Here is a 27,289-nt window from a genome sequence, read left to right on the forward strand (position 1 = left end):
TGTCTACCATCACACTTAGCCCTAGTTTATTCCCAGCATATCTGCTTCTGCCAGCAAGTGTTGGGCCATACTGATTTCCAGGCCAAGGGAAAAGGTGGATTCCACCAGAAGCAGGTTAATGACAGATTTAGGCATCTCTTTATACAATTACATATTGTTGAAAAGAGAAACAAAACCCCATCACTAGATAGCCCTGAAATGACTCAGTGACCTTGGCAGGAGCCAGGCTGGAAAAACCACCTGATCTGGGACTATTAAGCCATATGCAGTTGGCTGTAGCTCATTAGCACCAAGTATTTGCACTCCTATTTGTAGCTGGTAGGCTGTATTTCAGGACCTTGTCAAATTCACAAGAGTGCCAGGTCATGCTCACCAGGGTATGGTTCAGAGCACCAGAGTACGCTGTGTAAAACCAGAGGGCTAGTTTTACAAACTCTATTAGTGAAATTGGGCAGGACTCAATACTAGAAGTGTAATTGGTCTGCCTAGACTGGCAATTGCACCGCAGCTCTGTAGAGGCGCATAAGCTAATGAAAAAGTGAGCTCTTGTTAAGTATTAATGGAAAAAGCACAGCAGGATGAGATACAGACTCATTCAACACGCTGCTCAGCCACTCCTTTCATTCTAGGTCTATCTGATGGTGGCTTAGCAGCTGTAAAACTGACTTATGACTCCTAATATTAAGCATCCATTGCAAAGTATTTAGAAGAGGTGAAGTAGTGAGACTTCATATTCTTCAGGTCTTAATTCCCATGCACTAGAATGTCCACCTTCCAAGTGGGAAAGACAAAATCTGACACGAATCAACACCAGGAAGACTTACAGTTTAATAGCATTGATGCTCCAAGGTATGTGACCTAGTAACGCCCCCAATATCCCACTCACTATGATTCCTTCAATAAAGGTAGGAGGGGACTGAGGCTCACTCATAACATGTCTGAGGTGTCAGGTGGCTAACTCCCTCAAGTTCCCAGCCAGAATGATATCACAGCCTGCCAAAACAAAACCTACCTTTGGATGGCTTCACACAAAAGTCACAATCAGAAATGCAACCTTTAGATCCATGTCTTTCTGCCTCTAGATACCCCACCGCTGCTGTTTGTCTATGTGCCAGAGCTGACAAAGGTTGGGTCTTGATTAGACACATTCACAGAAAGGCTATTTAATAAAGGGCTATTTAATAAAGACAGTACCTTTAGTTCCAAAACTTCTTGAATCACAGCCAGGTGAGATCAGTGAGCTTCTGTGGAGAACAAGATCAATTTGCTCTTTTCTAGTACTTTCTCTAAGCAGCCACAGCCATTGTCAGACATGTACTACTGCAAAGAACTTGCTGTCATTGTTTTTACACTCTTAGAGTCAACTGAAGTTCACCGAGAAAGTGTTCTGCTCCTCAGAACCTCACGTGGGCAGAGAAATACTGAAACTCAAAAAAATCTCAGCCCTGAAGAATGCTACAAAGGTTAAACTACCTGATTGTTTTCCTGCACTACTGAATTTGCTCAGAAGTTGACATTCTGCCTCTTCTTTCTTCTAAAATTGGCCATGAAATGCTGCTGGCTGCACAGAGTGACCTGAAGTTTACATCTGTGCCTATTACAGATAACCTTTACAGACTCAGAGAAAGCAGATAGGAACATGGTTCACTTGTGGTGGAATTCACTCCCATCAGCTTCAGTGCAAGAATGCATTTGCTACCTTAGCAAACAGTTGAGGGGAGGAAAAGGCAACTTCTCATCTTTGTTGAATGGCAAGAGTTGCTAGAATCGGTTAAAAAGCAACCAAAGAATCACACTCGACGCGTCAGATTCAAACCTCTACTGCTCAAGCTGTTTAATTCACTTACTCCTCTCCCTGTCAGCCACCTGAACCGCACATTTCTTTCTACTCTGAGCAGCAGAATGGAGCCTCCAGCTGGGCTGCTCACCCAGGCTAGGGTGAAGAGGCACTGCTGCTCTCCAGCAGCATCTCTTCTTCTCCTGGTCCCTAAAAAAGCTTCACAGCAGGCAGCCCAGGAAGAACTGGAGCTGTTCTCTGATGCATTCCCCCCCGATGCCTCCCCCTCAGCCTACCAGCAGGAGGGCTGCCTGCAGTAACCCACATCCGCTCCTCTCCAGTGGAACGAGCACGCATCCCCCAGGAGCTCTGCAAGGCCAGCAAAGCTCTTGGCAGCACAGTACCTGCGGGTCCTATGCTGTCAGACAGCCAAGAAACAGTTTGTCACAAGGCAATCCCCACCCCCACATGAAATTTTTGTTCAGGGAACAAATCTGCAGGCATATCACGCTAAGTCTTCTGCATCTTGGTGGCAGATTCCCTCCCACCTACCAGTCCCCTACTCTCTTCACACGAAAAAGTCTTCATGCTGGACCTCCTCAACACCTTTCCCTTTATATGAATTTCCCCAAAAGGATCAGAGGAGGTACCTTTTAATAGCCAAGCAGCCTTGAAAACAGTATCGGTTTTCCAAGGAGGAGTTTTACATGTCTTTCATAATCCCAGAAGGGACTTGGGTAGTTTCTTCCAGTTTCTCATAATGCTGCACTCACAGGCTTACACAGAAAAATGGCTCAGGAGACAGGCAACCTGTTCAATAAACTAGAAAGTGAGCATTCAGATCCATTAAGTAAAATTTACTCATAGGAATTCTGGACTCAGATCCAGCAGGATGGGAACCCATAAAACCTGAAAGGGACCAGGAAAGAAGCCACCTGCAAGCCTGGGTTAGAGCTGTACCAGAACGGTAAGTGACCTAACAGAAAAAAACCCTCAGACCAACAACAGTAATGCAGAACTTGGGATCCCTGGGCTACCAATCACTTCCTGTCCTACCTGCTTCCAAAAAAAGGGTCTATGTGCTCAAAAGACGAGTAAGTCAGTCTAGGTATTCTCTGCTCCCTCAAAAGTAAGGGTTCTGTGTTTCAGGTTGTTAGGGCTTGCTTTACTTTGGAGAAGGAGGAGGAACTAGAAAAGAGATTGACCAAGTTTTTCCTCCAGGTCCTACATCCACACTAAATATAGCCACCAAGCATACATGCTATTAAAAACAGACAATACAAGACCAACAGAGCCTGAAGATCATCAAGTTAAATCTGACAACATTTCTAGAGGGAAAAAAAAAATTAAAAAATTAATATCTATTTTAAGGTCCAGTTGGCAATGGTTTTAATAAGGAATCTAGGAATTTTCTCAAGGTTGCCATGTGATTCAGGAAACAAGAGTTCAGAACTGCTGCACACAGTTACTGTGACTTCTTTGTAACAGGTTATTAACTCTGATCTTTAGTATAACATAATAGTGGAGACAGATATAAGTAAGATCAAAACATATGACTCAAAGTTCCCAGATAAGGAGGACTCCAGTTGAGAAACTGCTGCCCTCCAGAGCCGTCCAGGCCACCAGGAAAGCAGCCATACAATGCCTTGTAGAAAGTGGGCCAACCTTGAAATATTAGTATTACAACATGAGGCTTTTCAAGCTGAATTCTTGTAGCTCTGGCAGGCAGGGAGCTAGAAATAGAATGTTTTGGATTTAGGATCACACATGCAGAGATCTGCCTGTGAAAAACACCAAGAGCAAGTGCCAGAGAGCATTTGAGCAGAGACCTAGGAAAACTGTCAAAAAGGAGAAAAAAAAAAAAAAAAGCAAGGCCACACACTTGTCAACAAGAAAAAGGAGATCAGCAGAGACAGTTCACTAGCTTCTTTCCAAAAATGACTTTGTTGCTCATTTGTTCCCTGCTGCAGCTTAGGAACCGGGACACAGATCAGTCCTGGAACAGCTAACACCTTGCTCCCCTTTACAGCAATCGCCAACATCAGATCAGCTAGGAGTGGACTTACTTCAAATGAGGTATCTCTTTGCACTGAGCAAAGTCAGCAGGTCATTTCTTAGACCAGTATAAAGAGAACCTTACACTTTCTTGCATTAAGTTTGAAAGACTGAAATCAAGTAAGCTAAACAGTCCGCTCAACTTGTAGGCAAATGGATTTGACAGCACTGGTAGGGGTTTAAGGTCTGTCGACGGAAACAGAAAATTGCCCCTCTTTCAAAAGCTATGTGTTCATTTGTAGGTAAACTGCTTTTTTAGAAGGGAAACTTTTTTGCAGACTGCTTCAGAAATCATGTTTATTCACACGTAAAGAGATTAGAGCAACAAGGGAGTGGGAATGTGCTACAGCTCTCTCTTAATTTAAGTTTCTTGCCTGGCAGCACAGAAGTGAAACAGATACTTATTTTGCAATTGTGGCCAAAGAACATTAATAACATCACCATCACCAAATCCTCCAGCTGCACAGCCTAAGCATGAGGACAAGTACAGAACTACACATTTCATCTTCCACAACCACGTAAGGACATACATCCTGCAGTGCTTGACTTTTAACCTCCTCCTTGTAAGCCTCCGTTCCGCGTTTAGGTTAAGAACACATCGCTCCTACCCAAAAAAGTGAGCTTCAAAACCCCACCTACCCAGCTAATTACCAAATTTCTTTAAAAAAAAAAAAAAAAACGCCCCTCTCCTTAAACCGATTATTCAACTGACAGCATTATCACACGAGCTGCCCATTGCACCAAACTGTGGCAGCAGGGACCTGCTGGGGGGGCTGGGGTGTGAAAAAAAAAAAAAAAAAAAAAAAAAAAAATGATGCACGTGAGTTTTGAAGCAAGCCTACTGTGGCAGAAGTTCAATGTGATGGGAAGGGAATGATTAAAAACTGTAAACTTATTTTCAACACTCTTCTAGAGAGTAACAAGCAGTTTGATTCTCACCCTTAATTTGTACATTCTCATGGGAATTTGGCAAGGTTGCTCTGAAGAAGAAAGTTTGAAGAACTCTTGCAAAAGACACTGCGCTATGCCAGATCAAGCAAGCTATCAGTTATTTACATTCATTTCAAAACACACAAAGGAAGCCATTTATTTCCACCATATCTGCACTTTTTAAAGAGAAACCAGTTTGGACAGAGCTGGTCCTATCACCAGGGCTTGTCCATACAGACCAACCAGCATAGCTGTTCTGGAGTAAACATTTAAGTACGACCAAACTAGCCTGAATTGATTCACAAATACACAGACTATTCCAGGACACAGTGATCTCGGGGAGGAACACGCACGTTGGGAAGTCATCCTAAACTTGTGCTACTGGGACATTTCCTAGTGCAGACAAAGAAGTTCTTTGGGAAGACCAGCGAAAGCAATCTCTGGTCTGCACCTTCTAAGCCACCCCGGAGAATTTTTAAGAAGCCTATTTTAAGCACAAGTTTCAGGAACTATAAGGAGGCATATTTGGCTTAGCCACACTTGCAGGATTAAAATATGCACCTAATTCTCCCAGCTATTAAATAAAAGGATTGCTATGTTACCACGCAGGAGTGCATTGCACCTCTTTCAGACAGGGGAAATAAAGTGACCAACACAGCATTCGTTTCCTCAGACAAGCTGCTACAAACAAAACTAGAAAAAACACAAGCCTTGCTACAGGTTAAGAGCCCCATCATGCTACCTGGAGTTCAAATAAGGGGAGGGGGGAACAACCCTATGCCCACACATGGCACAATCCATCTTGACGGACCAACAGTTAAGTGACATAATTGAGTTTCCCAGATCTGAGCTGCAGATCCCGCAGTGCAGGAGCCACAGCCAAGGGAGGGGTCTTTCTCGTCTCCCCTTCCACAGCTCCAAACCAAAGCAAGACTTCCCCATCACTACACAGAGGCAGAAAGAAAGAAAGAAAACCACTGCTGCACCGGTCAGTAAAAAGCAGAAGTATGTTCACTTTCTGTCTGTGAAGATGAACTAAAGATGAGGAAACCAACGGGGTAACACTACAAATCCCCAAAACTCAGTTAAGCTGGAAGAAAGAGATCAAATGCCATGCTGTCAAAACCCCGTGTGTGGACAACACAGCACCTGAAATGTAAATGGTAATTTAAATTATTCCCTAGAAAGACTGTTCACCTATGAAAAAAAGTTATTTTCAAGGTAACTTTTGTAGCTGATAAAAGACCAACTCAGATATTCCCCATTAGCCTAACTGTGGGGTCAGTGCAGCTGTAAAGATCTCCCCTTTCGGCCAGATCACCTCCCAGGCACTGAGCTGCTCAGCAGTTCTCTGACCAGGTCTCCCCAGGTATGAACAGCTCTGTGGCACTCCAACGGCCTTCCGTTTTCCAGCACAGGAGACCGCACATCAACGCTGTTTGAAATGTCACTTTGTTATTTCTCTGTAAACACTTCCCTGCACAGGCCATACGGCATCATTACTTGGCTTGCAGAGAGGAACAGATTTAAAAAGGAAAACAAAAAAGTTTTTTCTCTTTCTCATAAGCAAAAGCTTCTAACGGGATTTAAGATGCATTTGTCAGGTTAAAACCTCCTACAGTTAAGACGGCGCCAGAAAGCCTCAGTCCCGTTCTGATGCAACTAATACACAGGCTACACAAGAGGGGTAGCTAGGGTCACATCTCTGCCGAGCCTGTGGTGCTGGGGCGGTGGGAAGCCTAGGGAAAAAGACCTGTAAACTCTGAAGCGTAGCACCAACAGGTGCTTTCGAACATACTTTAAGACCCTGAAGCTATTTATGAGTTACAAGACCAAAGCATCAATCAAAATAACTGGAACATGAGCACAGAGCTGAGGTCAGCCGGCTGAGCCTATGAATGGAGCTAAAACGCCTTGTTTATCTCAGCACGTGCGCGCGCACTAAGCCTGAAAGATACCCGAGCAGCCCACCCGCTCTCCTCGCTGTCAGGCCAGCTGAAAAAGCACGGGAGAAGCCACAGCCAAGCAATGGGTGCAGATTCCCGTCAGCGGTTCTCACCATAACGGACAGATGAGTGGAAAAAGCAAGAAAGAAAACAACCTTGCTTGGCACCATGCCCACACACACATCCCAGTGCAGTGGGGAAAAGAGGCCGGGGGCACATACCAGCCGCATATCAGTTTTCTGACCCAGGGAACAGGCGGATCTGGCAGATGCCTAAATACCGGCCGCTCTCTGTCCCGAGCGCGCCTTCCCAAACCCCTCTGCAAGCAGGAACACAAGGGGCCTCTCTGCAGAGCCCCCTCACCTCCAGAGCTGAGAGCTGACCCCCCGCGCCCCCGCCACCAGCACGAGCCCACCTTTCTTGAACTCCTCCAACATGGCGTCGAGCTTGGTGTCGTTGAAGACGAAGTGCAGCGGGTGGTTGTAGAAGCGGGTGATGGTCTTGAGCGGAGTGCAGTCGTCAGGGTCCACAAAAGCCAGGTCCTTAACAAAGAGCAAGTCCACAATGTTGGAGCGGTCACCCTCGAAAACAGGGATGCGGGTATAACCGCTCTCCATGATCTCGGACATAGTGTTGAAGTCCAGCACAGCCTCAGCAGCGATCATGAAGCAGTCTCGGAGGGGGGTCATCACGTCCTCCACAGTCTTGGTGCGCAGCTCCAGGGCTCCCTGGATAATGTTGAGCTCCTCTTTGACCAGATCGTTATAAGGGTCGGTGACCCGCAGCATCTCCAACAACTTCTCACGGTTATAGACCGTGCCGATCTCCTGGCCCAGGACACAGTCCAGCAGTTTGCTGACGGGGTAGGAGGCCGGGAAGGTCATCATCATGAAAAACTTGGTGAGGAAGATGGTGTTGGCGCCCACGGCCAGGCCGTGCCGAGAGCAAATGGCCTGCGGCACGATCTCGCCGAAGATGACGATACCAATGGTGGAGACCACCACGGCCACCAGCCCAGAGCCGGCAATGTCGTCCAGCAGGATGGTAAGCGTGGTGTTGACCAGGACGTTGCCCAGCAGGAGGGAGCAGAGCAGGTAGTTGCCCTGGCGGCGCACGGGCTCGATGCGCTTGGCGTAGTTCTTCTCTTTGTCCGTGCCACAGTTCTGCACGATGCGCAGCTCCATGGGGTCCAGGGCCATGAGGCCCAGGTTGAGGCCGCTGAACATGCCCGAGAGGCAGAGGAGGAGCGAGATGAAGATGACCTGCAGCCAGAAGGGCAGCAGGAACTTCTTCTCCTCGCCCACGATCATCTTAGTGTCCTCGCCGTCGTGGTAGATCCAGGTGGTCTCGCCCCAGGGCGGGGGCCCGACCGGCCCCTCGGCGCCTGCCAGCCCCCCGGCGGCCCCGGGCCCCAGCGCGGCGGCGGCGGGGGCCGAGACGGAGGTGCACAGGTAGTAGGACTTGCTCTTCTCCGTCTTGCGCAGGGGCTTGATCTCGATCTCGATGATGCCCGAGGTGCGGCGGTTGAGCACGATGTGCGGCAGGATGATGATGTCCGAGGTGCGGATGCCGCAGCGCTGCGGGGCTCCGCCGCCCGCCGCCCCGCCGCCGCCCCCGCCGCCGCCGCGCCCCGCCGCCCCCGCCGCCGCCCGCCCGCCCCGCCGCTCGTGCTCCGTGAAGGCGATGCGCGACCAGGTCTCGTTGTTGATGTTCTGCCCGTAGACCCGCAGCTTCACCCGCGTCCGCTCGCTCACCCGCAGCGCGCCCCCCTCCATGAAGGAGACGTCGTCCGTGTCCTCCAGCCGCAGGCCGATGATCACCGTCTCCTCCGCCGCCGCCGCCGAGGGGGGGACGACGGCGGCGGCGGGCGGCGCGGCGGCGGCTGCGGCAGCCGGGGGCCGCCGGCCCAGGCAGCCGCCGAGCAGCAGCAGCAGCAGCACCCGCGCCCCCCGGCCGCCCCCCGCCATGTTCCCACCGGGCAGCGCGGCCATCTTTAGTCAGGGCTCGGCGCCGCCGCGGCCCCGCATCGCCGCGCGGCGCCTGCGGCGTGCCCCGGCTCCCCCGGCGGCGGCGGCGGTGGCGGCGGGCGCGGCGGCGGGCGAGGCGGCGGGCACGGCTACCCGCGGGACCCGACAGGCGGCGACTGCCGGGCCGGGCCGAGCCGAGAGCCGCCTCAAGCCGCTGCCCTCCCCGCCCCTCCCCGCACGCCTCGCGGGGTCGGGCCCGGCGCTCCGCGCCGCCAATCGGTGCGCGCCCCCCCGCCAGTGGCGGCCCGGCCCCGCCCTGCCGCCCGCCACCGCCTCCCCAGCGCGGGGGGCGCGTGACTCCGGTGTGTACGCCAGGCGGGCGGGGGCGGGGCCGGCCCTGAGGCCACGGCCAATGGCAGCGGGTCTCGGGGCTGGAGGGGCGGAGACTCGGAGGGGCGCGACCAATGGGGGCGCGGTGCGGCCGGCGGGCCGGGGACGGCGCGTGCGGCGCTCGGCGGGGCGGCCGGCGAGCCTCCGTGCCGGGGGACAGGACGGGACGGGACGAAACGGGACGGGATGGGACGGGGCCGCTGCCGCCCGCCGCCCCTGCCCGGCCCGCTGCACCCGCCGCTGCCCGCGGACCTGCCGCGCCGCCCGCCCCCCGCAGCGGCTCCAGTGCACCGCCCCGCGCCCCCCCTACTGCTACCGCCGCCGCCGCGGTCGGCGGTCGCGCAGCGCCCCCTGGCGTCTCCCCGCGGCGCAGCCAGCTCCGGGCCGCGGGGAGCATCCCCTCGCCCTCCCGCCTGCGCCCTTCCCGCGGCCCCGGGCTCCTTGGGGCTGCCCGTGCTTGGGGCCGCGATCTCGGCACCGGGGCTACTGGCGGCCGCGGGCGACGGCTCTCCCGGCACCGTCCGGCCGTGCCCGCTCCCCGCTCTTCCCCGTGCCGCCGCCGGCGCGGTACGCTGCGGCGGCTAAAGATCCGGCCGTCGCGGCCCGGCCCCAGGGCACCCTCCGCCCCGCGCCCGGCACCTCCTCGGCGCGCTCGTTCCTGCGAGCGAAACGAAGCGTTAAACGTGCGACACGCACGGGCCGCGCGCCGCGCTCCCCTCTCCGCCTCTTGCTCAGCCGCTCGGGGCACCTCCCGCCTCGTCGCATCAGACGAACCCCGCGCAGGGACTTCCAGGAGCGGGGTCGGGACTTTGGAGCTGCCCCCGGGACGCTCACAGCCCCCCCCCGGCGCCCCGCGCCCCCGCAGGGCACGGAGGATGCACCCAGGACTGAGGGACCCCGGTTCGGTGTAACGTGGGTGCGTGCCGGTGTCCCGGGGCCTCTCCTGCTGCTCCCCAACCCCAGCGGGGGCCCAGCCGCCCCGGGACCCAGCCACCACCGCCCTCCCTTAGGGATGAGTGACCTGTCTGCATCCCAGCCAGCCAGAGACGGACAGCCCAGGGAGCACCCAGTGCGGCTCGTGGTGGCCGAGCCCACATTGGGGGTTCAGGGTGACCCCTTAGAGGAGGTAAAGCAGCCTCTCCGCCATCCAAGTGCTCAGCAAACGGAAGAGCGGAGGATCCCACTGGACAGCCCAGTGCTCCGGGGGCTGCAGCCACAGCGCTGCTTCCCTGGTCCCAGACCTCAGCCAGCTCACCGAGGGGCAGTTCCAGAGGGCTGCTCCCCCCGGGAGGTGGCGGATGCCCCTGAGCCACAGCCACCTCCCTGCTAGCCACAGTGAGTGGGGGCTTGGGAATCACCCCCCTTTCACCCCGGGGTGAACCAGAGCACCACAGCTTACGGCTTGGGAGAATGGGATCTGGCCCATCTTCACAGTCACCAGAACAGCCAGGCCGGGGTGCTGGACAGATTGGTTTGGGCTTCCTCATGTGGGATGGGGCTGCACCTTTTCCTCTTTCATGGCTTTGGGGTTAAAAACCCCAAGGTTGTGCATGCGCAAGCAAAGCCAGGCAGACAAGACACCCCCCCCACATCCATAGATTGGTGAGAACCCCTACTCTAATGCTTAACATCAAAGTCAAGTCCTCTTAGCTGCTTCCTCCCAGAAATGCCAAGAATATGGGGAAAAAAATAGTGCTATGCAAATGCAGTGGCATTAAGCTGTGGCCTTTTTCCGTATGCATGCAAGAGGGGGGGCCCTCGCAGTGGGCACCTCTCTCCCCAGGCAGGCGGAAAGGCTGTGGCAGGGACTCATGCCTTTTTAATGAAAGGGGTTGCAGATGGGACCCCCCACCCTATCTGCTCTTCAGTTAGCCTGGGAAGTCTCCCTTTGATAGCAGGAGCTAATTGCTGCAAACCTCCCGGGGTGGGCTGTTTGGAGTCTTTGTGAAAGTCTTTGTCAGTAATCACAGAGTAGGTTAAACAGCATCTTGCATGTGTTTTCTGGCAGGTTCTTCCCAAGGTCCTATCAGTGAGGTCCTTGCACACAATTCCAGAGCTCTCCTCACCTGCCACGTCACAGCCACCCTCGAGGCTGGTCTGCCAGGGTCCCCTACCTGAAGCCAGCTGATACATGCCCCGTTGGCTCCAGGTAACACCAACTTACATGTGTGTGTACACCAAATCGATCAGACTCGCAGTCTTGCCCGAAGCCAGAAAGATAGGCTGGCAAGGCAACTTTTCAGGAAACTGTATTTATGGGCATTATTTATACGTTTAATCTCTAAACTGTGAATTAATCACTCCCCTATTTTGCTGATGGCAGAGGGCAGGTTAAGGATTCTGGGCTGTCACGCCTGTTTCTGGATTTCCCATCACTGTGTGACAGCTGGACGTTACCTGGCTGCCCACGCTTTTCATTCCAGACATTCTGGCAATGCCTCCTTACTACCTGGACCCTCCTCAGCCACCGCTACGGCAGAGCATCCTTGGCATTTGCTCACATTTCTTTTTGAATCCAAATATTTTATTGTTTGGGTTTTATCTTCCCCCATGCCACAGCAATATGCTGTTTAAATGGCAGAGAGGGGAAATTTGCAGAAAATCATTGTATGGGGAGAGGTGGAAACAGTCCCTCATTTCTAAGCTCAGCTGCTCAGCCAAGGGCTGCCCAGCAGCTCTGGCCTCTCCCAAACAGCCTCTGCGGGCCAGGACACGTGTGTTTCGCAGGGGGCGGCAGGAGCATGGCCCTTTGCCTCCTGCTGCAGCCTTGAAGCCCTCGCTCCTCACCCGCTGCGGGATGCAGCCAGCCTGGCTTCTGCTTTTCCAGAATCACCACATTTCCCTGCAAAACTCGGCCGGGTGCAGTGCTCGCAGGGGACTCGGGGCTTTCCCACTAGATGGAGTCTGGTGGAAAATACAAACCTCAGCAGTGCTGAGCAGGGAAAGGTAGAGAAATTCCCTGGAAATCTTCTGGAAAGGGCTGTGGGGCTGCAAGTGGGACAAGGTGTGGGGAGTTTACTTCAGGCGTGCCCCATCCTGAATGCAAATAACGGGGGCATCCCCCTGCACCCCATGTGTCACACCAAGTTCTTCATGGAAAAGCAAGGCTGGCCGAGCCCCCAGGAGGTAACCAGTCCTTCTCGCCCAGTGCCCTGGGGAGATGCTCATTTGCAACCACGTTATTCAGCTTTCCACCCCACCACTGGGAGCAGGCATGGGCCGCCTGGCAGGTGCTTGCGGCTCCCTGCATGGGGAAGGTTAGCATGGGGAGATCAAAAGAAGGAGAAAAACAACTGGGCTGCTTACTGCTGTGCCTTTCGCTTCTCAGAAGCATTTGTGTCTCAGCTGCGGGCTCCCCGAGACCTCAAATTAGAGCCAGGCTCACGCAGAGAGATGCGTACTGCAGCATCAGGCCCTGCGCGGCACCGGGGCCTCCTTTCACACCCTGCTCTGCCAAGCCGCCTCCTGCAAATGTCTCCACTCTGCTCCGTGAGCTCAACGCCAGCACGCAGCTGCTGCCAAACCCCTCCAGACCTGCTGTCTCCCACGCAGCGACCCACAGCCCCCTTTCCCACGGACACTGCCCCTGCCTGCACACCCAAGCCACGCAGCTGCGGCCACCCCCATAGCGAGGGGACTCACAGGACAGCTGTCCATCACCACCACCAGGCACAACCTGCCCCACCAGCCCTGACAGGGGAGCACAGCAGCACCCCACGGGCCCCAAGGTCCCAGCCGTGAGCACGTAGTCTTCGAGTTCAGCCATTTATTTGATCTCAAGTGGAAACGACATGCCACTGGGGCCACATCTTCCTGTGCTGCCAGTGGCACTGCTCGCCATTCAGCAGCACCCCAGGGGACCACAGGTGCCACCAGGATGGCAGGCAGGACCTGGGGCTGCGAGCAGCTCCAGCAGCTGGAAGGGATCGCAGATCTTCTCCTGGAGGGCAAAGAACAACACGGGGCAGGATTGGGCCAGAGGGAAGCAAGAGGCACCCCAAGAAAATGGCATTTCCCCCCCAACTCACTCCCTGTCAGTAGGGCAGCCCAAGCAGACCCTCCATAGCCAACGTGGGTGCAGCCCCTGGGTCACTCCAGCTGCTTTTCCCTGCCAGGAGGAGGAAGCCAAGAGCTTCTCTTGGACCTTGGCTCTGTTTTTATTTGAGAAATGCCTCCTGCTTGGCCAGGGACCCAAGAACATCTCCCCCTCCCCAAGTACAAGGTTGTGTTTCAGGGACACGCAGCTGCAAGGCGTTATCTCCCTTGCCTCTCCTGGCCCATCTACAGGCTGGAGGGACCACCAGAGGTGGAGAGAGGCTTCCAGCAGATAGGGGTGCCTTGTACTGCGGGGTCAGGGCTAGCAGCCAGGGTCAAGCTCACATCAGCAGCTGGGAGAGTGATGGGCGCGAAGGAGCCATGGGGATGGGCGATCATTTCCCTGTGGCAGGCTGTCCACAGCCATCTCCCCAGGGGAAGGATGCCTCCCCTTGCGGGACCTCGGGCAGGTCCAGCTGTCAGCCTCAGCAGCCCCCATGGACATGGTGGGGGGCAAGGGGCTCTTCATGCCTGGTGGTTAGAGCAGACCTCCCCCTTTGGAGAGCTCCAGCCTGCGCTGGGGTGCAGTTGCCCAAGCTCAGGCACCAGGCACCACGCTCTGCGCTCCATGGGCTCCTGCCCATCCCAGAAGGACTCAAGTCTCTTGGTGTCATGCTATAGCCCCTCTGATACCCCAGGGCAACTCTGATGGCACAGGACACCCATATCCCCGACCCTGAACCCAGCCATGGAGCTGCCTGCTACCAACCTTCACCCCCTTGCAACAGCTGCCCTGCGGTGCACCAGCACCAGCGTAGGCCCCACCAGGTCGGATCAGGAACTCCTCCGCAAACCTGGAGCTCCGCAAGATTGCAGCCATCTCAGAATCCACATCCACCACCTCTCCTTGCTGGGGGCAGAGGGACAGTCACAGGGTTGGGGTCCAGGACATGTGGCCAGGGGACACTAGCCACCCAGCCAGATGATGGGGGGAGAAAAAGCAGGGATACAGCCTGGCCCAAAACCTTGAGAAACACCCACAATGACCAAGCAGCTGGCTTCAAACCCTCCTGAAAGCCACCATGGATGTCCTGCTCCTATCCTCACCCCAATGCGATGTATGGGTCTGGCTCCTTTTCCCGCCCCGTTTGTGCTTACCCTGGTTTATACAGCCCCTCTGCTCTCACCCGCCACTCCTTCTACCACAGCTAACCCCAAAAATCACGGAGGATGCTGCTGAGTAGCACTGCTTCATCAGCTCTACCCCATCCCTACAGACCAGGACCGCCTGGCATCATGGGGAGCCCCAGCTCCCCGCACCTTGAAGGTGAAATTGGCGTCAAACACCAGCTCTTGCTCATGCCCCACGATCCCGCCGTTGTAGATGACCTGACTGGGCCCAGTCTGGCTGCTACCCGACACCTTGAACAGGCGGAAAGTCGCAGAGACGAAGTGGCAGTCACCTGCAAGAGACAGATTAGGATTGGTCACTGAGTGCCCAGGCTGGGAACCAGCAGAGGCTGGGCGCCTCACACAGCTCCCCACAGCTGCCCAGAGCTGATGTTCCCTGGTCAGACCCTCACCAATGAAGCTCTCCAGCTCCTTGTCACCGATGGTGATGGGACTGGCGGAGACCAGGCACGGGGGGGTGAACCCCACCTCCTCGGCAATGCTGTACAGGTCTCTCCAGTACAGAGCTCCTGCCAGGCACTCCCCTGGCATGAGACCACAGACATGGGTGATGGAGGCAAAGGTCTGGTCCCTCCATCCCATGTTACCCCCATCCTGGAGCCCTACGCACCCCACAGAACCCTGTGCTTCCGGACAGTCTCACTCAGGCGCTGGCTAGCATAGACATCACTGAAGTACATCTCTCCTCCAGGCTAGAAGGCAGCAAGGAGTGAAGGGAGACCTCAAGAAGCAATGGCACAAAAGGGGCAGGGAGAACTGGGCACCCACCAGTGCTACCCTGCTCAGGACCCTCTGCAGTGGTGCCCTCCCCGGCCCTATCCTGCATCCCAGTCTTGCTTTATCCCATTTGCTGCATCCCAGTGGCACCACAACAGCAGGGCCACCACAACCCTGCTCCACTCCTGCCGTGGGTGCCAGCCCCAGCATTACCTTCAGCACACGGTAGGCCTCCTGCAGCACGGCCTTCTTGTTGGGGACAAGGTTGATCACGCAGTTGGAGCTAGGGAGGAGGCGACTGAGGTTCATTTGCACCCTCTCACACACTCAGCACCACCAGCTGCTGCCTGTACCATTGTTTCATGCAGGATTTGGAGATGCTGATTTGACCATGAAAAGGGCAGTTTGTGTACTCCCAGGCTTTAGCACAGACCCTGCCTTGGAATTTCCCCTTCCCTAACATGTGCTCCTGAGGCGGGCAACCCAGTGGGATGCAGACCTGGACACCAGCCCATGGCCCCTGGCAGCAGCAGGACCAGGATGGCAGCGCAGTACCTGTGCAGTACCTACATAACAATATCGTAGCTCTCATCAGCCAGCCCAGCATCACCCAGCTTCTCCATGTAGCCCTGCAGGAACTCAACATTTGGCTTTCGGTAGCCGAACTTGTCCATGTGGTAGGCAATGTGCTTCTTCGCCACCTTGACCTGGGAGGAGGAAGGGAACGATGGTGGGGGAATGTTGGGGGGATGAGGAGAAGCCCCAGATTCATGCTGTACCTGGCCCTCGGTCATGTCTATCCCGGTGACGTGGCCCTGCTCCCCAACCAGCTGGCTCAGCAGGTAGCAGTCTCTGCCACTGCCGCTGCCCAGGTCCAGGATCCGGCATGATGCCAGGCACTCGGGGATCACCAGACCGCAGCCGTAGTACCTGGGGGGTGCTGAGCTGAGCCGTGCAGAGGTGCCCCCGTGGCATGGTGGTCCGGGAGGCTGCAGCCCAGAGGGACACAGCAGAAGAGGGGAGACCCCAGGGTTTACCTGGCCACCACTTCCTCATGGACACGCTCCAAAGCATCTCTCACCGCCTTAGGAAGAGGCCTGGCCAAGGTAACGCAGGCATTGGTTTTCAGGTCCTCCGACTTCTGCAGCTCTTTGCCATAGTAATCCTGAGGTGGGAAGGACAGAGGCCACCAAACTACAGCAAGCTGTTCCCTGGGAGCTCCCTGTGCACCAAACCGCGGGGCCATGCCTCTGCACTTGGTTTGTATGTGACCCCAGCGTCCTCTGGCACCAGCACTCTCATCTGCACCCAGCTAAAGAGTAGGCTAACACCAAGCACCTCTTCGCCCCCACCCTCCCCAGCTCCCCTTGCTCGCACGCACAGATGTGTTTGTGCAGTAGGGGATTAAATTCCCCTTTGCAATAACTTTGCATGCTGCAGCCACCGTTTCCCCAGGCGAGAAGGGTGCAGGGAGCGCGGGCAGGGAAACATGGGGCTGCTCAACAACCCCCATCCCTGCAGGGAACAGGAGAGAAGCAGCCGACCGCACCTCACGTTTTTATCTAGGCACCGAAACAGGCGTTGGCCTTTGACCGCAGCAGACATCCCAGCGCAGCCTGGGCTCGGCCCCCCACCCAGCCACCTGCGCCCCTCACCTGCACCTCCCGGTGGACCCGCTCTCCGCAGAGGGTTGCCACTGCAACGGGAATATGGGGCTGGTGTCCTGACGCCACTGCAACAGGCACCACGCCGGGCCCTCCCAAAGGCCCTGAACTCCCCCCCCCTTTTCCCTCAAATACAGGAGCAAAAAGCACTTTTTTCCCCATGCCCCAGCAGTACCCAGCAGCCTCGTGGGATGTTCCTGGGGGTGCCTGACAACACCCCCCACCCCGCAAAACCACCAGTCCCAGCTGCCCTGGAGATACGAGACCTCAAAAACCTCCCCAAAGTGCAAATCAGCCCCCACGCTTTGCAGAGAGTCCTTGGCCCCAGGGGTGTCCCCAGGGAGGCCCCGGACCCCCACAGCAGAGCCCCCGGGCTGCCTTACTGCCTCCAGCTGCAGCGCTTCGGCCGGACTCTGCCCAGCCTGGGCCACGCTCCGCCCCGGCACCCTGCGCCGCCCAGCGCCACCCCGACACCGGCTCACGCCCGGCCCAGACCCCGGGCACACGGCCCCGCAGCCTCCCTGCAGCACCCCAGGCACAGCGCCGGGTGCTGGCCCTGCTCCCATGGGGGTCATGCTGCCATCGCCCACCCCCCAAAACCACACCTGGCTGCCACCCGCTCAACAGCTCTGTGCTCCCATGGCACAGCCCTGTCCCTGCTCACCCCAAATGCAGTGAGACCAAAGTTTAACGCTGCAGGACTGCTCTGGTCCCTGCAGAGGACACGACCTTGGAGGGGACAAGCCACCTGCAACAAGGACACAGTGCATCTGCAAAGAAACCCCCGGAGCTGAAGCATGACGGGGGACACTGCGGGGCTGAGACCCACCGTCCCAGTCTCCCCCCTGCACAGGGACTCTCAGTGATGGCATCAAGCACAGACTCTGCAGCAGTCTGGGGCTGTTCAGGGCAGCTTTTATTCCCAGCAAGGAAGCTGCGGCTTCTCCAGCAGCTCGTGGAAAACCCTCATTCCAAAAGTGCATCTGCAAAGCTGGGCATCAGGACCCCTCCCCAGGCAAAAATATCCCACATGGTCCTTGGGCTATCCGTAGCACCTTCATGGGCATGCAGGAGCTGTGGTGCCACCAGGCGAAGCCCAAACAGGCAGTGGCACTGGAGGGGATGGTAAAAGCTCAGGAGAAGACTCTGCAGTACAGGAGCCAAACCCCAGCAGTGCTGCAACAGGACCACGGCAGGCTGATGCCTGCTCTCAGCCTGCCTTCTCATATCAGCTGATGAAAAGCACACTCAGGCAAACAAGTGCTTCCCGTGCACTCCAAGTGCTCCAGATAATTGACTTACCAAAGACAAGACACGGTATTTATAGCCCGGGCCCGATGTCACTCCCCAGGATGTGAACAGGAGCCTGGCTGCTAGCCCTCCAACACAGAGCAGTGCAGAACTGAGCACATCAGCTCATGATGCTCTCCCACCTGCTTTCTGGCCTGGGCTTTGGATACCTTCCCACCCAGATACAGACACACACCACAGCCAAGGCTGCTTCATCAAGAACTGGAGCAGCAGCTCAAGAAGAGGAATGCAGTCGAAGGCCGAAGGCAGTGCAGATGGGTTGGCAAGGGGATGACGTTCCAGACTCTGGCAGAGTGGAAAATAAGATAACCTCCAAGCAGAATGCTAGCCAAACCATGTCCAGCTGGAGCAGTGACAAAAGTGTGTGCCCAGATTCCTGCTTTCAGAAATTCTGGCCTGGGACTGGCACCTCAGTCGACACTGAAGCACCTCTCTCCCGCCAGGCACTTACAGCTCCCCCTGATTAACATGCCCTAAATAAATTGCACCCTGTGCCATCTGTGTCTAAATACAGTCCAGCGTCAAACTGCAGGCACTTGTATTTAAAACCTACAGCTCTATTTGCATTTCTTACCAGGGGTGCTAGTGTGGACCACACATCTTACGCTACACGGGAAGTAAGCAGACATGGGAATTGCTGGGGGGAGTAAAGTTTCAGGTAAGTTTGTTTCAGTTTGGCACTGGTGAGCCCGCGAGGATTCTGGAGCAGAGATGTGGATGGAGGCACCTGAGAAGGGCCCACATGCCCAGAAACACAAGCTCCGCACACATCCCAGCTGACATCCAGCACTACCCAGACATAGGTCTGAACCCCAGGGTCTGGAGGGGAAAGGATGTTTCACTGCCCTCGGTGCCAGTCCAGGTGTCCTCGTGCCTTCATGCTATGCTTCATTTCAGCAAGTGATTCAGCTGGTCCTGTAGGTTTGACGACTGCTCAACGCTGGGGACCGAGCAAGAAGAGGTTCACGGTGAGATCTGCTCCTCAGACTGTGCTGTGCTGCCTGCATCCGAGGGACCAGAACAGCTCTAGCGCTGACACTACAGCAAAGACAAACCCTGGAGTTCCCCAATCCACCTCTGTGTCCCAAGGCAAATCTCATTTTGTGCACCCATAATCAGACAGCTCTGCTCTACACCACCCTCATCATCTATCACAACCAACCTGACAGGCTCTATCACATTAATGAAAAAAATTGAAGTTTTGGTATAAATCATCCCTTCCCTCAAATTCCCATCTTTTCGCAATACTGAAACACTATCCTGCTGGGCCAGCAGCTGCTTCAAAGGCAGCTGCAAAAACCTTTTCACTCTGTTTTCCCCCACCCTATTCCACCACTTCTCCCTTCCCACCGACCCCTACAGGGTCCTGGTGGTCCTCCTGGCATTCCTTCCGCTAAGTACTCACTTCTTCTGAATTGCTTCTTGCCTAGATGAGAAAAGGAAACAAAAAGAGCATTAGAAAACAAGAATTTCAGCAACAGGGTTCATGTTATGTTGAACAAAAGGGACTTGATCAAGGGTTCAGGAGGCCAAACCCTGGTGTGTTTCTGGATTAAGTCCTGAGAGGACAGCAGCAGCACTGGCTTCTCCCCCTTAGTTCTAGATGCTTCACACACTCTAACGGGAGACACGGTGCAGGCAAACAGGAGGTAAAAATCTCATCACCCACCCCAAAACAGTCTGAGCTGTACTAGTGGAACTCAAAAGGGTTGGAAGATCCCAGCTCTGGGGTCTATTCAGCTCGAAGTGCCAGGCAAGAGGGACTGATCTGAGTGGGCTTCATGCAAAGTCTTCAAGTAGAACAGAAAAGGATCAAGGGATCTACTCAGCTCCCCAGAGAGAACATTGTATCGCTTACTTACTGGTACTGTAGATGAGTGGTTATTATGGCCATTTTCCTTAAACTCTGTGGAGAACAAGACAAAGAATGAATGTCTAATGGAGCAGTTCAGCCGAATCACAAGGCAAGCTGGCACTGGGACAGAGGAGTTCCTCCAGCATGGCCATCACTGTATCACTGCACTGCTTCCGAAACACTCCTACCGGTACCCGTCAGCAGTGGCACACTCCCCTCTTCTTTCCCAATAACAGGCACAGACACTAAGTGCTTTGTTTCAACCTAACGTTCCCTCCCCAAGCTTTCGTGTAGAGATGGCACAGCTTAAAGGCTGGCTTGGGCTGCAGGACGCTGGAAGGCCAGCAGCACACATGGGTTTGAAGAAGCCTTAAATTATTCTGGCCACCAGCCCTGCTGCCTGAACTCCTGTATTTCATTTCAGGGCTCCAGTAACATGCCTACATATCTGTTCTTATAATTCTCCTCTCCTGTCCACTAGAAACACTGGTCCTTAGCAGATAAACACAGCTTACATCTTCCGAGTGCAGGATGGCATCTTCTTGCATCACCATGTTTCTAGCAGCTTGACCCAGGAGCTAAAAGACAAATGCACAGGCCAGACTGAGAAGCAGCAGCGCTGCGTTTCCCGAGACACTTGTGGCAGCTGCCCAGCAGACCTGCTCGCAGGGCCAATGGTCCAGGGGCCACTGTGCAAGGCTTGTGGGTGCCATGTCCCCCCTCAGAGCACACAGGCCTGGGGAGAGCCTGAGGCATCGCTCCAGCCCCTCACTCTGGAGGGCTGTCATGGGGTAAATGCTCCCTCCCGCCTCCCAGCACCTCTCCAGCGCTGCCAGAAGCACCCGCGGCCCAAGAGCCCTGCGCGGTGCCGGACCGGCCCTGCCCACAACCCGGGCCTCCTGCCCCCGGCCCCGGCCGTGCGTCCCGCCGCCCGCCGCTGCCGGGGGCTCAGCCGCCACCGGGCCGGGCCGCAGCCCCTCGGCCACACCACCGCGCCCCGCCGGCCCTTCCCCGGGGGGCGGCCGGGCCCGAGCGGCCACCGCCCCCGGCTCCGCCCCGCAGGCCTCGCAGCCGCGCCGCACGCCGGGGCCTGTAGTGGGGCGCCCGGCGGCGCCCGCCGCTCACCTCGGCGCTGCGGGAGCCCTTCAGCACCTGCTTGGTGAGGGCGATCACGTCGGTGCCGCAGCTCGTCACCTTCTCGGTCAGGAGCCCCTTCACCGAGTGGCCGAAGCGCGCCTGGGCATCCGCCGCGCCCCCCGCCGCCATCTTACCCGGCCGCGCCCCGCCTCGCCCCGCCGGCGCCGCTACGGCGAGCGCCGGCGGCCAGAAGGGTCGGGAAGGCGCAGGCCCCGCGGTGGGGCGGTGCGCGGCGGTGGGGGGGCGCCGCTGACCGGAGCCGACCCCCTCGGGGCTCATGTTCCCCCACGGCCTCCCCCAGGGCACCTCGGACTCGGACATTAGCGCGGGCACGGACAGCCCGAGAGTGGCCAGCGCTGCCCGGGGCTGACCAGGGCTGGCCGGGTCTTCTCGGCACTGGCCGGTGCTTGCCTAGTACAGCCCGGGGCTGCCCAGTGCTCACCAGTGCTGATCAGGGCTGCCCGGCACTGCCCAGGGCTGACAATCAGGGCTGACCAGGGCTTCTCAGCACTCCCAGTGCTGGCCGGGGCTTCTCAGCATTCCCAGTGCTCGCCCAGCGCCGCCCAGTGCTGACCAGGGCTTCTCAGCACTCCCAGTGCTTGCCCAGTGCTGCCCAGGGCTTCTCAGCACTCCCCGTGCTCGCCCAGCGCCCCAGCCCTGTGCCGCCTGTCCCCACGCGGGCACACCAAGGGGCTCCCGGGCTGGGGATGGACCCCAGCGCCCCACCAGCCTGGGGGTGGCTGCGCTGACGACACCCAGGGCAGACCCCAAGGGCTCAGCTGCCCCTGCACCCCTCACCCACCACAGGGTGCTGGGGACGGAGCCCTGAAGACGGACCTGGCCTCGGGAGCCCCCTGGCCCACAGCCCGCTGGACGCGGCTCTCCCCCAGCCACCCGGAGCAGCCATGGCCCTGTGCCCTTGCCCGCCGCCGGGTGCCCAGCTGCAGAGCTGGCCACGGGCCCAGCGCCGGCTTCCCCCCTCCCCATCCCCCTCGCCCTGATAAGGAGGCGAGCCCGCCTTGGGGTCAAGGTGATGACCCCACAGCGGGTATAAAGGACCCCCGCACTGCTACAGCCCTGCATCCCGCCCTGCCATGCCGCTGCTGGGTGCCCTGCTGATGGCCCTGGCCCTGCTCTGCGCCTGGGGGCTGGCACGCAGGCGAGCTGCCTCGGGGACAGGGATGGGGACGGGGACGGGGCCCCCACGGAGCCTGCCGGCCCTGCCACTGGTGGGGAGCCTGCTGCAGCTGGCCGGGCACCCCCAGCTCCACCTGCGGCTCTGGCGCCTGCAGGGCCGCTATGGCAGCCTCTACGCCCTCTGGATGGGCTCCCACTACGTGGTGGTGGTCAACAGCTACCGGCACGCCAGGGAGGTGCTGCTGAAGAAGGGGAAAGCTTTTGCCGGACGGCCCCGCACGGTGAGTTGGCAGCAGGTTTTGGAGACCCTCTCCCACTGCGGCGAGGTGAGGTGGGGGATGCTCCCAAGAGAGGTGCTGACACCCGGCAGGGTTGGGCCCCTCTCGCCATCCTGCCTGCAGCCAGGCAATGGCAGGGACAGCCCCTCTCTGCCCTGCTCCCCAGGGCAAGTCCTGCGCATCCTCCATCCCGAGGGTGCCTGTTCTTCCCTGGGGCTGGCTGCATGTCAGGGCGTGGGGACATGGGCTCGGATACCTCCAGGCTCTCTGCATCCGCTAGGTTTCTTGGGCACCCCAGCCCCTAACCCTGGCATCTATCCCGAAGCCTCCATCAGTCTCAGGCCAAGGGGATGGCAAGCAAAGCTCACCGCCTAGGCTTCGCCGGCCAGTGCGAACCACCAGCCCCCCAGACCATCCCTGAGATGAGATGATCACCCGCACCCCCAGCATCACCCCTCTCCGACACACAGCTCACACGGGGCTGCCCTACAGCAGGGTGACCCCGGGGCTGCCTTGTCCCACAGGTGACCACGGACCTGCTGTCCCGGGGGGGCAAGGACATCGCCTTTGCCAGCTATGGGCCCGTCTGGAAGTTCCAGCGCAAGCTGGTACACACCGCCCTTTCCATGTTCGGGGAGGGCTCGCTTGCCCTTGAAAAGATCAGTAAGTGCCCCCCAGCAGCGCCCCCCCCCCCCCCCCCCCCCCATGCTGGCTCTGTCTCCCTCCCACACTTGATCTGGGCTGGACTTTCCTTTTCTCTGTGCCCTGATCCCCTGGGAACCAAGGGGGGACTCATTGGCACAGCCCAACCCCCCCGGCACCCCCTCAGCCTGCCTAGCAGGGGCTCAGTCCTGCCCGTTGCCAGTCATTTACTGACACCCCTCCCCATGCATTTCCTGCCCTGAGCTTTGGCTTCCCTCACTCACAGCTGGGGAAACTGAGGCACGGAGCCAGCTCCCACACCCCCCGGCTCCCTGCTCCACCCTGGAGCAGCATCAAGCCACACATGGAGACCTCCCTGCGTGTCTCCACCCTCGCTGCTCCTCCCCAGCATCCGGCATGTCCCTTCTGTCCATCCCAGCCCCTCAGGGTTCAGCCCCAGCTGGGGGGTGTTCTCTGCAAGCTGCACACCCTGGACGAGTGGGGAACCTTTCCTTCCAGCCCCCAGCTGCCCCTCCACCCCCTTGGCTTCATCATCACCCCCTGGCCTGCCTCTTCCCTCCACCCCAGTCTGTCGGGAGGCTGCGTCCCTGTGCGAGACGCTCAGCGCTGCACAGGATACGGCCCTGGACATGGCCCCTGAGCTCACACGGGCTGTCACCAACGTGGTCTGCTCCCTCTGCTTCAACTCCTCATACCAGCGTGGGGACCCTGAGTTCGAGGCCATGCTGGAGTACAGCCAGGGTATCGTGGACACCGTGGCCAAGGAGAGTTTGGTGGACATCTTCCCCTGGCTCCAGGTGAGCATGGACGTGGGGACAGCCTGTTCCTCTAACCTCAGATGAGAGGAAGGAGATGGGATGTGTCCTGCAGGAGGGGGCTACCTGAGCCCCCCGGAGTCCCTGCTGGGGACTTCCCAGCAGGAGGGTCCCTGCTGTGGTGTCCCACAGGAGCCAGTACCCTCCTGGTGGGCATGGAGCAGATGCCTGGGGGCCTGCAGAGGCTGGGCGGAGCTGGAGCCCCTTGCTGTAACAAGGCTTTTCTCCCCAAGATCTTCCCCAACAAGGACCTGGCCCTGCTGAAGCGATGCCTCAAGGTCCGGGACCAGCTGCTCCAGCAGAAGTTCACTGAACATAAGGTGACAACGGGGCCAGGACAGGGAGATGGTTGGGAGCTTCGGGGTGCTGGAGCTGGGGTGGAGGGGACTGTGCTTAGGGTAGCTGGGCTCACGTGTGTGTCCCCTGGCAGGAAGCCTTCTGCGGGGATGCCGTGAGGGACCTCATGGATGCCCTCCTGCAAGTGAGGCTCAGTGCCAAGAACAGCAGTCCCCCGGCACCAGGGCTGGAGCTGACTGACGACCACCTCCTCATGACGGTGGGGGACATCTTCGGGGCTGGCGTGGAGACTACCACGACTGTGCTCAAATGGGCTGTGCTCTACCTGCTCCACTACCCTGAGGTAGGGTCTGCACCCCACAGCGCAGGGCCTGGGCTCCCTCCAGCACCAGGGACATCGTGGGGGGCTTTGGGGAAGGCAGGTGCCAAAAGAGATGTCAGGCTTCGCAAATAAGCAGGATCAGGCTGTGGGCATTTTATTTCTGCCCTGCACAACCTGCTGTGACATGCTGGTGATGCTGGGTGTACCCCACTGCTGCGGGGAGCCCCTGCACACAGGGTACCCCCCTCCCCAGGCTCCCACCCCAACCCTTGCTCCCCTCCCAGGTCCAGAGGAAGATCCAGGAGGAGATGGACCAGAAGATTGGCCTGGCACGTCACCCCCAGCTCAGCGACCGCCTGCTGCTGCCCTACCTGGAGGCCACCATCAGCGAAGTGCTGCGCATCCGGCCCGTGTCCCCCCTGCTCATCCCACATGTGTCCCTTGCTGACACCAGGTGAGACCCCCCCCAGGCCACAGCCAGGGACCGCAGGAGGGAGCAACTGTCTCACTCTGTGTTTGCCTTGTAGCATCGGGGAATACTCCATCCCCAAGGGAGCCAGGGTCATCATCAACCTGTGGTCTGTGCACCATGATGAGAAGGAGTGGGACAAGCCCGAGGAGTTCAACCCTGGTGGGTTGGGTGCCCTGGTGCCAGGGGATGGCAGTGTGGGCACAGCAGGAGAGGCTGAGCTCTGGGAAGGCTTGAGTGGGAGGTTGGTTCCTTTGAGGTGGGAGGTTGGTTCCTGCTCCTCCCGACCCCCCGGCCCCTGACAGGGGCATCTGCACTGTCTCAGCTCCTGCAGCTCACAGGAGGGACACATGTGATGAACTGGGGCAGGTCTCAGGCAGAAAGGACCGATCCCTGCTGACGCCAGTGGTGCCCCTTTCCCTTGCAGGTCGCTTCCTGGATGAGCGGGGCCAGCACGTGCACTCGCCCTCACCCAGCTACCTGCCCTTTGGGGCTGGGATCCGTGTCTGCCTTGGGGAAGTCCTGGCCAAGATGGAGCTCTTCCTCTTCCTGGCCTGGATGCTGCAGAGGTTCACGCTGGAGTGCCCCGAGGACCAGCCCCTGCCCTCGCTGGAGGGCAAGTTTGGTGTCGTGCTGCAGGTGCAGAAGTTTCGGGTGAAGGCCAGGCTGCGAGATGCATGGCAAGCAGCCTTGTGATGGGGATGAGCCCTGGATCCTGGGCAGGGGTGGGGTGGGGTGGGATGGGACCACAGAGGCTATGGGACCACACATGCCTGTCCCATGGATGTGGGCTGTCCGGATAAAGCTGTTCCCAAAGCAGCATGGCTCCAGCTATTCTTTGGGTAGGTGACAGAGAGCAGGGGGATGTGGGAGAGTGCCTGACATGTATGGTGGTCCCACAACTTTGTGGGAGCACTGGGCTGAGCTAGGAGGCCATGGCCCCTCTGTGGGGCTACTAAGATGAACAGCCCTTTTGCCCTGTCCAAGGATGGGGGGGCCTGTCCAGAGATAACCATAAGCCATGGGGACCCGCCACCCACCTAGCTAGTGGGGGGAGAAGGGCCCACCCCAGCCAGGTAAGAGTAAGGCAGTCTGGGGGCACTGGTGCCCTGGCTGTACCTGGTAGCTGTGACCCTGGGTGGGTGACCTTAGGTAGGTGACCGTGGCTGGCCCCTGCCCCAGTTTCCCCACTGGGAGCAAAGAGAGCAAATGCAACGTGGGCTGGGAGCCGAGCCCCCCCCAGGGCAGGGAGAGCTCCCCCAGCCTTGCCTCCCCCTGCCCTGTCCCAGGACATTGTCCCCCGGTGGTGGGACCCCCACCCACTCCCTGCGGGGCAAAAGAAGGAAGCAGCTTGGCGGTTCCTGCGGTTTTAGCTCCTGCTGGGTTTCCTCCTCTGTGGTACACAGGCACACACCCTGCTGCTGGCAGTGCAGGCATGCACGTGTGTGTGCACACAAAAGCACAGGGATGCATTTATGCCTGCCAGCACACACATACATACGCATGCATCTAAGTGCTTGTATGCACACATGCATCCACGGACACGCATGCAGCCCCTTCCAGACGGGACAAGAGTGCCTTGCAGAGCCGCAGGGCTGACCAACACCGTCCTGTGTGCGAGCTACCGTGCGGAAGCGTAGGCAGCCCCTGCTCCTGCCGAAAGTAGGGGCTCCTATTGCTCAGGGGCACCCAGAGGCGCCTGGACCCTTTGGGCTGAGCTCAGCTGTGGCCCCCCAGGCCCAGCACACGGGCACCACAGAGCTGGGGGCTGCTGACACCCATTGTGCAGCAACGTGGCACCTCCTGCCTGCGTCGGGACCCGCGCACCCGTGCTCACTGGATGGATGGATAGCAGCCGTCACTGCGAGCAACATAACCTTCCCCTAACACGAGGGGCCATGTTTGCTTTCACCAAAAACCACCGTGCCATGGAGGGCAGCATGCAATTAGGTTTCTGGTTCTCTATTACTTGACCTCTTAATATTTAACTAAATAGCAACACAGCTATGGTTCAGAGCACCCGCAGGGAAAGCAGCCAGGGCAGAGGGGAAACCCCCGCACAGACCCAGCATGGTGCAACACCCCCAGCCCTGCACACCTCCACCTCTTCCACCTTTTCTATTTCTTCCTGCCCCCTCTCTTGCTACCAGACAGGAAAACTGACATAAAACTTCCCTACCACTAAACTTTCTACTCCGTATGTCAAAGTGTAAATTTTCTTTCAAACAACCAGCACTTCACTTTCACCCAGCCACCTTCACACCGTGCAGCATCTGATGCCAAATGGGTACGGCCCAGGGACAATGAAGGCGATGCTTTTGCAGCCTGGCACA

The 27,289-nt window shown here is 57.7% G+C and overlaps 4 protein-coding genes across 11 annotated transcripts in view; 1 reads left to right on the forward strand and 3 right to left on the reverse strand.

Annotated features, from left to right (window-relative positions):
* The window catches only part of CNNM2 (cyclin and CBS domain divalent metal cation transport mediator 2), a 125,459-nt gene extending 116,575 nt beyond the window's left edge, over positions 1-8,884 (reverse strand). For all 4 annotated transcript variants that reach the window (XR_008733865.1, XM_055720600.1, XM_005437253.4 and 1 more), the window contains exon 1: positions 7,124-8,884. Coding sequence is in view for 3 of the 4 variants with exons in the window: in XM_055720600.1 (XP_055576575.1) it covers positions 7,124-8,699 (1,576 nt within the window). In the remaining variant the exon portion in view is untranslated. The remainder of the gene's footprint in view (positions 1-7,123) is intronic.
* A 3,932-nt stretch (positions 8,885-12,816) lies between these two features.
* Positions 12,817-17,108, reverse strand: AS3MT (arsenite methyltransferase). Of its 2 annotated transcripts, XM_014278416.2 has the most exons (11): positions 17,056-17,108; positions 16,664-16,704; positions 16,046-16,173; positions 15,788-15,938; positions 15,579-15,715; positions 15,222-15,291; positions 14,902-14,983; positions 14,684-14,815; positions 14,421-14,563; positions 13,870-14,010; positions 12,817-13,005 (listed from the first exon to the last, which is right to left on the reverse strand). In XM_014278416.2, coding segments are annotated over exons 1-11 (1,125 nt in total). In that variant the 5' UTR covers positions 17,057-17,108; the 3' UTR covers positions 12,817-12,906. The 2 variants fall into 2 exon arrangements, with proteins under 2 accessions (XP_014133891.2, XP_027658346.1); XM_027802545.2 differs by lacking the exons at positions 16,664-16,704; positions 17,056-17,108 and having other exon boundaries at positions 15,788-15,948; positions 16,046-16,135.
* Positions 17,109-17,571: 463 nt separating this feature from the next.
* On the reverse strand, positions 17,572-21,143 carry BORCS7 (BLOC-1 related complex subunit 7). 4 transcript variants are annotated; one of them, XM_055721169.1, is made up of 5 exons: positions 20,964-21,143; positions 20,354-20,416; positions 19,846-19,889; positions 19,389-19,409; positions 17,572-18,984 (listed from the first exon to the last, which is right to left on the reverse strand). In XM_055721169.1, the coding sequence occupies exons 1-5, from the start codon at positions 21,102-21,104 to the stop codon at positions 18,966-18,968; spliced, it is 288 nt and encodes a 95-aa protein (XP_055577144.1). In that variant the 5' UTR covers positions 21,105-21,143; the 3' UTR covers positions 17,572-18,965. The 4 variants fall into 4 exon arrangements, with proteins under 4 accessions (XP_055577144.1, XP_055577146.1, XP_055577145.1 ...); XM_055721171.1 differs by having other exon boundaries at positions 17,572-18,923; positions 19,344-19,409; XM_055721170.1 differs by having other exon boundaries at positions 17,572-18,923; positions 19,338-19,409.
* Positions 21,144-21,917: 774 nt separating this feature from the next.
* LOC102054501 (steroid 17-alpha-hydroxylase/17,20 lyase) lies at positions 21,918-25,771 on the forward strand. Its single transcript, XM_055720701.1, has 8 exons — positions 21,918-22,393; positions 22,915-23,053; positions 23,621-23,850; positions 24,102-24,188; positions 24,299-24,508; positions 24,772-24,941; positions 25,015-25,118; positions 25,384-25,771. Exons 1-8 carry the CDS (start codon positions 22,070-22,072, stop codon positions 25,650-25,652), a joined length of 1,533 nt encoding a protein of 510 aa, XP_055576676.1. The 5' UTR covers positions 21,918-22,069; the 3' UTR covers positions 25,653-25,771.
* Positions 25,772-27,289: the final 1,518 nt, after the last annotated feature.

The sequence above is a fragment of the Falco cherrug genome, chromosome 9 (assembly GCF_023634085.1).
Source record: "Falco cherrug isolate bFalChe1 chromosome 9, bFalChe1.pri, whole genome shotgun sequence".
Lineage (NCBI taxonomy): Eukaryota > Metazoa > Chordata > Aves > Falconiformes > Falconidae > Falco > Falco cherrug.